Source organism: Nanorana parkeri, unplaced genomic scaffold (genome assembly GCF_000935625.1).
Source record: "Nanorana parkeri isolate BGI_ZX_2015 unplaced genomic scaffold, ASM93562v1 scaffold364, whole genome shotgun sequence".
In the NCBI taxonomy this organism is placed as follows: Eukaryota; Metazoa; Chordata; class Amphibia; order Anura; family Dicroglossidae; genus Nanorana; species Nanorana parkeri.
In genome coordinates this window covers 1282970-1294508 of record NW_017306632.1, presented here as the reverse complement: position 1 = coordinate 1294508, position 11539 = coordinate 1282970, and the positions used below count along the sequence as shown (strand labels likewise).

Sequence of the window (11539 nt, the reverse complement as noted above, 5' to 3'; positions counted from 1 at the left end):
AGACCGTGACAATAAATAGAAAAAGTGGAATCATAATATCATAAAGTACATGCACACAAACCATTGCTCTCCAAACCTGTAATAACATTTGTTGCTGGTCACATAGAAGGATGAGTTGTTCTGTTGGAAAACTAAAATACAGTACAAAAAGGTTGCATGCACTGGTTATTGCAGCCATGAATTGGTAAAAAGCCTGTTGCAAAAGCAGCAAATGTGAGCCCAGTCATTGACAGATATGCAAAGTTGAACAAATAGTTTTAAGACAAACTTTAAAAAATAAAACAGTCTACTGCAAAATGTCCCTTGTTTTGTTAGCTAGCCACTGTTATTGTTTTCACATTTTGTTTATAGAATTCCTTTACAAAAAAAATGATCTGTGCATATGCTCAATGGCATTGACTTATTCTAATAACCCAAAGAGGAGGTGATTTACTAATGGCCTTATATGGTACTCTTGCATGCCAAACCACTAATAACTTCAGATATCTAAACACAAACTCATGTGGAGGGTAAATTGAATAAAATTAAATTTGCTCTTAATTTGAATCAGTATGAGCAAGACCACAGCATTTACATTTTATCTCTGTCAACTACTATACAGCATATGGTGCTCTTTTAAATTAACTGTAAACAAAGAGTGTTCATACTATCATAACTGAATTCCAGAAAAGCAGGTAAATACACAATTGGAATACATATATGGTAACTATTTTACCTTCAAAATATTTTTTTAATTCCATGAAACCACTTTTTTGATTCAAGCACCTCTGTCAGACAAAATAGCTAGATTGATGACTTTCACGGTTTAATCAAGAATGCCGGGCCAAATTATAGCCCAGACTGCTGATTAGACAATGAAAGAGCAATAGGACACTCATGAAATCACCCCTCAGCTCACCCTGCCCTTTTCTTTCTCTCAGCTTGTTAACTGCAAGTAAAAGTGTCCTTCAGCACAGTCAGCTTGGTGCCTTGTACTGGTTTCCCTATTGTCTAATTGGGCAAGTGATTACTGGAGGCAAGATAAATTCAGGTACTCACACTAGAGCATGAACCTCTAGCAGCTTCTGCTGAAGAGCTGTACATTCTGTATTAAGATTCTTAACATCATTTTGTAATTGCTAGTTTTTTATGTCACACACACAGGTAAAACCTCTCCAGTATTGATTTATGCTAGATATATATGCATTTACAAAGTGCATTCTTTAACTCAAACTGTAGCACAAAGATGGGGGTTGTTCTTTTGTCTGCATGACAAAGCTGCATGTTAAAAAGACAGTATACACAAACCTAAACAATGATCACTAAAACCTCCTTTCAGTATTTGAGTACTTTTTTTCACTTTATCGATACTGTTTTCCAACCTTGTTACATCTGCTTGTGCAAAAATAAATGCTGCATGTTAATCACAATGATTAAAGATTATATATAAAGTAAAATTACAGCAAGTCATCAAAAAACAGCTGCCAGTTTATAGTGTAGTTTTGTTAATATAGAGTCTGGTGGTTCTGGGCAAAACATCACTTTTTCTGTTCCTCCAGTTTTATGTAATACCTGAATACCATGGATTGTCTTTTTTTTTAAAGAAAGCTTTCTCACACCTTACCTGCACATTCTAAATGAATGTTTTGTTATAACATTGTTCACTTGCAATGAAAAATCAGTTGTATGGGCAATGTGTCTGCTGACAAGTCTGCCTTGGATAAACCAAAACATAAAAACAAGCAAAAAACAAAGTAGTGAACACTAATGTAAGATGAAAAGTATATCTAAATGTGTTTTTCTTTGTTTTCACATTTGCATTTTCTTTACCAGTTGTTAACTGCTCCAGGACCATTTGTGTTCATAGTGCTCAAATTAGTTAAAACAACATTTTCCGAGATTCTTGAAACGTTATCAAAATTGCTGACTTGTGTAGTCAATGACTTTCTGCTTTCAGTGCTGGCTCTTCCTCGAATGAGATGATCATCTTGATTTTTGTGGACACCAAGGCAACAGCATGAAAAAGCTGCTTTAAATTCCTCCCTAAATTTACCTGTCAAGAAAAAAAAATGTATTCTGTTTACAAAGCAATTCAAGTACCCCAAATGGGTGATTATGATTAACTAAAGAATAATTTTCAGTTGTAGTCAACCTGCGTTTGCTTCAATAATTGTGTAACTGGCATGGGATGTTTAATTACATTCCCCTGCACATGACTGGGCAATTGAAGTAAACACTTGAACAGCCATAATAATTACTCATCTAGTAACTTAACCTATTATGTTATGTCATGTTTTATTAGCTATAAATTATGTTCTGCTAGATCTGTTAAAGGATAAATTCACCTTTTGCAAAAATTTAAGAAATGCTTAAGTAATAATATATAAAAAAATATGCATTTCTTTAATATTTGCATTCAAGCCTGGAAAGCATTACAATGGTGACCACTCACAGCTGCAAAGCTCAGACTTCTGCACATTCTCTCCCAGGCAAAGCACGTACTGAGGTACGGTGTTTCAGAGGGTTATTTGCAAAGCTAGCCGAAGGATCAGCCGTAGCTCCGGCTGAACCTTTGGCTAGCTTCGGCCGGTAACCAGGGGACGTCCCCTTGTTACCTGGCTCCATCAAGCTCTCATTGTAATGACAGGAGGTCCCGGCCTATAGGAAACAGTTGGGCGAAGCTAGCCATCATGGCTAGCTCCGTCCAATCGTTTTCTACTTTTTTCACTGTTTTTCTATTCTTCTTGGTACCACGGAGGTACCAAGCAGAATAGCCAAGCCGAATGCCAATCGTCAACATTCGGCTAGTCACTCACCCTATGAGATTAGGCCGAAACAGCAGTGAGTAGCCTGCCGGAGGTTCGGCTCAGCCAAACCAGATATTGGATCGGCTGAGTTGAACTCCTTCTGCACTTCGCCAGCCGCAGAAAGCCGATGTATGGATGATTTCAGCCGATGTACGGCTGAAATCAGCTGTACAAGCCTGAAGTGAATAGCCTAACAGCGTTCGGCTCACTTCACTTCGGGTCGGTTATTCACACGGCTGCCTTCAGCAGCCGTGTGAATAACCCTGTGTATTAGGAGAGATGAGGGAAGGATAGCTGGACTTCAAACTGCATTAAATCACCTCACGGCTGGACACCATATGAGGCGATTTAATGCAGTTTGAAGTCCAGCTGTCCTTCCCCCGTACAGATCTGTAAGCTTAACTTCCATAGTTGGGAAGATACTTAATAGATAATTAAGATTTAGTTAAAGGACCAGGTCATTTTTGCAAGATACCCTGAATGGATACAACGTGTTAGGTGGAGTTTGGGCATGATGTCATCACTTTACAGCAACTGGACTGGTAACCACAATTGAAAATGCTGTTTTGTACATGCTTTATAGTGCATTTCTATGCACATCTTTTTTAATGTGAGTGACCATTTTTAGTTAGTTTTAATAAAGCAATTTTAAGAGACAGATAGCACCATGGTTGTGTTATGTGTTATTTTCTGAGAATGACACTCCAAAGATGGATTGAATCATCAGAGGAACATCACTTCAGCAATCCGCCATAGGAGAGAAAGAAAAACAAACCTGATCTCAGGTTGTTCATCAGTAAAAAACAAGTTCTTCTAGAGAAAAAGTACTAAATCTTAGTTTAACACTGGGATCAACCGCCAGGTGAGAGGCAAAAAGTGGAGGTTTTAGAAACCATCACTTCACAAAGGATTTATATTTTTACTGTTAGATGCACTGATATCTGGAATACATCTGCATAGCATTATTCACACATGTTTGGATCACATTTGCAAGGTTATCCAGTTTTAAGTGACTGGTAATGACAGGGAATTTGGAATAGATTGTATAGCACTATTATGCTAGGCCATGATAATAGGCTATTGTTTGTTTGCTTTAATGTTTAGTAGAAATTGTTGTTGTCATTGGTATTGGCTGCTGCATACTATGGATAGGGAATCAATAGCTGAGAAGTTTTTTTATATAATTTTTGTGCATGTTACTCTGTGTTTTTGTGCATGTCAGTGGGACATGGAGAGCAATTGTCTACTGTGTGCACTACCAGTGACCGGCAGTGATGCAGTGCGGTAAATGTGCATCTCCACAGTTGGTGTAAATGGGCCCAGAGGCTATTTGTGTTGCATTACATTTTGTTTATTTTTTGCTATAAAATTATAAAGCAAGAGATCATCATACATATGAGTGAGAATATATTTTTGCATTGATTAATCAGTATTTGCACCAATGTTTGGATAATATAAGCGATTCAAGGTATCAATTCATCACTTGTGTAATGCTTATATGAAAAAATTAAGAAAGAGTTGTACTTATTAGCAAATGAGCTGCATGAGCACCTGGCGATAGCAGGCAAGCATAGACTAACATTGAGTGACACACTGCTTTTCCTGCGTTGTATGGATTTCAATGAATTATTCATACTCTGAATGATCCATGGTTGTTAGTAGTATACCCAATCAATGGTGTGACCCTTACTGATTAATCTATTTATAAATAATATAAAGTTGGGGATTAAAAGTACAATTTCTGTGTTTGCAGATGACACCAAGCTATATAGTGGAATAAAGTCCTTACAAGGTATCTACAACTTACAAGCAGACCCGAATTCACTGTTTGAATGGACAACTATGTGACAAATTAGGTTTTATGTAGATAAATATAAAGTTATGCACTTGGGAACTAAAAACATGCATATGTGATATACTCTAGGGGTGTAAAACTGGGCTAGTCAATATACGAGAAGAATCTGGGTGTTCTGGTAGATTATAGAATTAATAATAGCATGCAATGTGAATCTGCAGTTTCTAAAGCAAACAAAATAACTTCTTGTATTAAAAGAAGTATAGGTTCCAGAGAGAACCTATCTCTGAGCAAAGTATTAGTAATCATCTTGATTGCAAAAAGGATGTTGTGGAACTGGAGAGAGTGCAGAGAAGGACAGCTAAACTGATAAGGGAAAAAACTAAGCTATACGAAAAGATGAATCTAACTGAATCTATTCTCCCTTGAGAAGAGGCAAATAAGGGGGAATGTGATTACCATGTATTAATAAATAAATGGTCCATATAGTGAACTTGGTGCAAAATATTTACTTTAAGGTCATTTTTAAAGAGCAAGGGGACACTCTTCACATCTGGAGGAAAATATGTTTAACCACTGCATATGGAAAGGCTTCCTCATAGTAAGAGCTGTGAAAAAGTGTAATAGGCAACCTCAGGAACTAGTTCTAATCAGCTCAGTTAAGTGTTTTAAACAAAATCTGGATGCATGCGTAAATGTGCAGAATATAACTGGATATTAACATTTTTTAAGTAAAAATCAGAGCTTGTTGATCCAGGGAATATCTGATTGAGGATATTCTATTTCTTCACATAAGCTGTGAAACAAGCACTCAGAGGCCTTAGCTTAGTTGCTGGGTCCTACTAATAATGTGAGAGGCGTGAATTGGAAGGGGAAGGAAATATCACCAGCAAGATTGTAAGCTCTCATGGACAGGGCCCTCTTTACCATCTTGTCTTGAATTGTATTGTAATTGTAATGTCCTCCTTATGTTGTAAAACACTGCACAAACTGTTGACACTATATAAATCCTGTATATTAATAATAATAATAGCACTATATTTATTTTTTCAAGCACTGAAAACTGATGTGTGGATCATGGTTGATACAAATATATCCTTTCTTTTCACCAGAGAGTGTTATCACATTTATACATGAATAGACTTTGATTGTTTTATATTGAGGACAAAACTAATTTTTGTTGAAATAATTATATTGCACATGTAGAGTGTTGAAACATGTTTATTTATTTAAATAGACTTTGTTAATTCCAATTTGGATGGGTATCACTTTGATTTAATATTTTGAATTATTTGCTTCAGACAGGGAATGGTTGTTTTGATTTACTTTTTTTGGTATATTAGCACCACCCAGTGCTGTTTATTTTAATTTCTGTAAGTTGATGCTTTTGTGTACATTGATCCTTTTTTACCAAATAAATTTGACAATAACACTTATTACTTTTTAATCCTTTGCCTTGTCTTCTGAGTTGCCATTTTGGCAAAACCTGTATTATGTTTCATAAACTTAAATGAAAATGTATACAGAAAAAATCTTACCACTTAGGAAATTGTAAACTATGGGGTTTGCAGCACTATTTGCATACACCAACCAATGAGAAAATGTAAACCAGGCATATACTGTCTCTCTGTCATTTGTATGGTCAAACATTCCAAATACTCTGCAGATAAAAGATAGCAAAATAATACATCAGTGCAAATTATACAAGAGTTAAATGATCCAGTTCATATTTAAACATAAAATGGTGGAAAATAATTGCACATGCATATTCATCAAACATTTGCTGGGCATTTTTAGTTTCACATTTGCCTGGCTGAGATGCATTGCATTTTCTATCGATTATTCAACCATTTCAAATCAGATTCAATACTCTGAAGGTTAATTTTTTTATTACTTTTTAAATTATTTATTAAACAAAGGGGGTTATTCACAAATAGCATAAGGCAGCTGAGTGAATAACCCAGCTGAAGTGTTGTGAGCAAGGCGCTGTTCGGCTATTCACTACTGGCTTGTACGTACATCGGCTTAAATCAGCCATATATCGTCTGACTTCGGCTGCACTTCAGTCAGCCGAACATGCTCTGTAGAAGGACTTCGATTCAGCCGATCCAACATCTGGATCGGCTGAGCCAAAGCTCTGGCAGCTCTCTCGCTGCATTCGCTCCTATTCACATAGGCATTCGGCTTGGCCATTCTGCTCGGTACCTCCGTAGTACAGAGCAGAATAGAAAATCAATGAAAATAGACGGAAAAAAAAGGTTGAAAACATTTAAAAATGTAAATAAATAGTAAAATAAAACAAACTATTGGGTGGAGCTAGCAGTGACAGCTAGCTCCCCCCTACTGTTTTCTATTGGCCAGCACCTGCTAGAGTCTTCTAGCAGGTCCCTGGCCAATGAATAACAACTGGGTGGAGCCGGCTGTGACATCACCACCACCTCCGCCCAGTTGTTATTGTTTAATGACAGTTCAGCATCCCCAGGTCATTTGGGGAAGTTGATCTGTCATTACAAGTTCACAACTGGCTCCACCCTTCTGCCATTTGCAGGGAGAAAGGCCGGCCTTTGGCTGTCACTTCGGCTCAGTCAAGCCAAAGAATATGCCTTCGGCTCGGCTGAGACACTTGGCTGCCTTCGGCTGCTGTACAGTCTATAGTGAATAGCCCGTACAGCAGCCCTTCAGTTCGACTAAACCAAAGGGCTCCAGCGGCCGAAGAGAACCGAAGGATCAGCCGAAGCTATGTCATTGCTTAAGCTTTCACAAAATGTTCATCAAAGTTTATGACTGTGGACACTTTCTATCCACATCATATCTCTTTCCTTTGCATTTACCCTTACCATGGTTGAGTTTTTACTACCCCGAGATAAGTACAGCCACTAGTCAATACCACTAGCACAGCAAGACTGTTCTAATAGTGCCCTACTTTGTGCCACTTGTGAAATAAAGTGGAATAGTGACCACCAGGTGTACCCCGGTATGATAACATTCCTAAAATAATGAATTCCAAAAAAATGTATTATTAAATTGGAAAATGCAATTTTCTAGTACTTTAAAAATAATGTAAGATGTCATATCATCAAAAGATGAACATTCAGTTTCAAATTCCTCCCTCTATAATTTCATTAAGTATAGGGATTAGAAATAGGACCGCAAGTTTTTTTTTTACAACTTTAACTATTTATTTTATGAAGTTGGTACTTGACTGCAAAGTTTAAGAATGCTTCCCCACTCATCTTGTAAGGGGTGCTTACATAATTTGGTACTATTCCTCTGAGCACAATATCGCAACAAAGATCATGTTCTATGAATGCAGGAGCTTTGTCTCTAGGTAAAGAGCTCCAGTTGCTTGGGGGTATAGGTCATTCTGCAGAGGCAGTCTTTGGTGTAACATATTTTTGGGACATGCAGGCTTAACATATGATCATTTAATAGAATTTTCACCAGCCTGAGAAGAACAGTTCCCCAGGATCTCCACTACCTTGGGATTCTTAAAGGACAGCTGAACATTTTTATTGTTGTCCCATAATAAGTTCTTCCCATGCCTCTAAGTGCTACCCAGTAGAATAATTATTTACCTTTAGTCCTGATGCTGTCCTGATTATTGTGCTGTCCTGCTCAGAACCGCACAGTCTTTTTTATGAAAATGGCAGTTTGTACTGCACAGTCACACCATGGGCCTATTCATTCCTATGTATAAAGCTATACTATTGGTGGTCTAAACCAGCTGCTTGGAGCATGAGCATGTAATGGAGTTAATTAACTCCATTACAAAAACTAGAGGCCACCACCTAAAATTGGTGGGAAAAAAAATCCAGCACAAGGGGCGAAGGGGGTTTTTCACAGTAAGATCAGTTAGAGTCTGGAACTCACTGCCACAGGCGGTGATTTCAGCAAATAATGTGGAATTGTTCAAGAAACTTTTGGACGATTTCTTAAGGGACCATAATATACAGGGGTACAGGTACTCCTAGAATGAGATCCTAATAGGTTGGACTTGATGGACTAATGTCTTTATTCAACCTCAAATGCTATGTAACTATGTAACTGGCCATTTTTGGGAGAAAGGCAATGCTGTTTGGAGAAAGGTCACACAGTGAAGATTGGTGGATCAGGGATGAAGGTAAGTATTTCACCCAGTGAGCAGCACTCAGGGGGGTGGGGAAATTTATTATAGAAAAATAGTATTAAGATATAGTTGTAATTAAGACAGAAGGACTGCTATATAGAAGTCACATCAATCATAGCTGAATAAAACAGATACTGTTCTAGTATCTGGTCTGCTATTCAAGATTATGTTATATTCTGTGGTTCAGAAGTTCTCAGTAAACCTGCTTCAGCATTAAGTAAAGTGTGTGTATTATCTGTGCTGTGAAAATTGAAGTGAGTATTACCTGGTAAATGGAAGCTGGGCCAGAAGCATAGTGTGCAACAGCCATACAGGTCTGGTGCCCTCTGTATGAGGAGTCAAAATGATGTTGACTTCCAGAGTCAAGTGAGACTAATGGGTGAAAGCCAGACCATATCTGCAGAGGTTGGGGTTAAATTTGAGACATTCCTATTCAGAGAGTCCAATGAGTGTTGCGGTTTGTAACCTAGGGGCACTGGCTAAATGTGCAACCCAGAAGTTTGCAATTGTGGGAGATATGGTTAAGGTTTAGACGATGTAATGTATTTGTGTAATGTCCCCCTTTCTCTTCATGTATAGTCCTGTGGAGTTGACATGGAATCCCTATTAGAGTCCCAAGTTAAGATCTGCTGTTCTTAGTCTAAATTGTGCTTTATCAGTACACCTAATCACTGTTATTGATGTATGTGGTTGTTTCTTCAGTTATTAAATGGATATGAACCCAAGATACACTTTACCTTTTTAGAATATTTAGGATACTAATTGGTAAGTAACAAATTGCAAACACTAGAAGAACAACCATCAGCATTCGGGCAGTTTTTCTTCTCGCCCTAATTTGTTTTATCTCAGCAGCCACAGCATTATTTCTTGGTTTAAGTGTTGGTTGTCCCTGACCTCTGGATTGCATCGCACATTGCAAAGGCTTCCACTTTCTCTGAACGATAGATGAAGTTCCCGGAATCTGTCATGTAAAGCATACAAACATGTTAATAAGGTAATTTTAAAATAGATTATTCATTCGAGAGAAGACCTAATTGGTGTGAACAAGAAAATAGAGCTTATTCATATAGTTTATAATTTGAATTCAATGCACTGTATTTTATGAAATTAACTAGCTGACGGGAAACATTCTTTGAAATATATTATACAATAGGCCAGATTTGTGCATCTTTAATAAAATAAGAAAAGCGTGTTTTTGTGGTGGTGTTAAATGCACAGAAAAATCACCTTTTGATGTACAGTTCAAATTAAAGGGAAAAAGGAGAGGATAGGGATGAACGTTTTAAGAAAGGGAGTGAATTAAACAATGTAATTCAAATATAAAATAATTAAAATTGGGTGTTCAATTAGCATTTATGACAGCTACTTCACTTGCTGCTGTGCCATCATATATTAAATGCTGCATCTATCTAGATCTAGGTAGAAATAATTTTATAGAACTTTAGAATTCTAGAATTCCATGACCCTTAAGAAGCATTATCTGACAAGTGCTAAAAAGTTCAAGATTGTGCCATAAAGTGTGACAGCAGCAGCAGTTCAACTGCAAATCAGCAGCAGTATTTTACTACAGGTGCTAGATGGTAGCAACTGAGGAGAAATACATTATTTTACATTTACCATTGCAGAATTTTGCATGACCCTAAAGAACCATTTTCAGACAAGTGGCATGGACTGTGGACTCTTGCTAATCAAATACAGTATAACTATATGTTTCTCCATTCAACCTTCCCCCTTTGCAACCTTCTCTTTTCATACAAAATATTTTTCTTAGTTAAAGTTTCCCACTCAAAATTTCTGTAATGATCTAACACTAGTCTTTTATTCTGGGTCAAGTGATAACAGAGGCAGTAGTAGGGCATCAGTTGTGTTCCCCCATAAATAATAACGCAATACATTAAAGATAGAAAAATAATGGACTGTACATAATATTAATTCAGATTAAGGCTCCTCCTGCCATTAAATGAAGGACAGTTTCTGACAAATACTTATGCAAAATTAATAATTTAACAATATCTTTGTTGTTATAAAAAGGTATTTAGACTATTCTTCTTTTGAAATTACAGCAATCTAACAACCATGGCTTTTAATATATATCACTCCTTTTAAAGCTGGATGTTATTGGTAGGAGTAATACATAGAACATATGCAGATGAATAACACAGTGAGGGAAATACAGACTGGTTCTTCATAATAAGTTTACTTTAGTTTATTTAGCATGCACCTGTTCTCCCCGGAGCTGCACTTATTCTCCATTAGAATGGTTCTTTCTGCATGGTTTCTAACACTAGTCTTTGGTCCAGTCTAGTCTTTATGTTTTTCCTGCAAGTTATAAAGAGAAAAAAAATGATTTATTTTTGTTAAAATTAGGGATGCACCGATACCAAGTACAGTACTCGGTACAAGTACAAGTACCAGTACCGATACTTTTCAAGCTCCAGGACTAGACTAGAGAAAAATTCAAAAGTTAGGAGGCAGCTGTCCTTTGTAAGGAGCACACAGAGCTCCTGGGATTTGTACATTTCTGTTTTAATGTATGATTTTGTTTTTATAAATATAAATAAAGGGATGCACCGATACCAGTTTTGCGTTTGCAAGTACTGGTACTTGCCCAAGTACTTACAAGTATGAGTACTGGTACATTTTTGTTTATTGTCATGTGACAGTTTTTCTAAAACAATATCGACTAATGATTTCAGAACAGTGTTATGTCTCAGCTGCCACCGCTGCAACCCTGAAAATGCATGAAAATGCCAAGTATCGGCATTGGTACTCAAAAAGTATCGGGGCATCCCTAGTTAAAATTATTATTATTATTACTATTATAATAATAAT

The 11539-nt window shown here is 36.9% G+C and overlaps 1 protein-coding gene across 1 annotated transcript in view; it reads right to left on the bottom strand.

Moving 5' to 3' along the window:
• Nucleotides 1-1805: 1805 nt before the first annotated feature.
• The window catches only part of HCRTR2 (hypocretin receptor 2), a 50536-nt gene continuing 40802 nt past the window's right edge, over nucleotides 1806-11539 (bottom strand). Inside the window, exons 5-7 of the mRNA XM_018558862.1 lie at nucleotides 9445-9668; nucleotides 6120-6241; nucleotides 1806-2032 (exon numbers count right to left, since the gene is read on the bottom strand). Coding sequence (XP_018414364.1) covers nucleotides 1806-2032; nucleotides 6120-6241; nucleotides 9445-9668 — 573 coding nt within the window. The remainder of the gene's footprint in view (nucleotides 2033-6119; nucleotides 6242-9444; nucleotides 9669-11539) is intronic.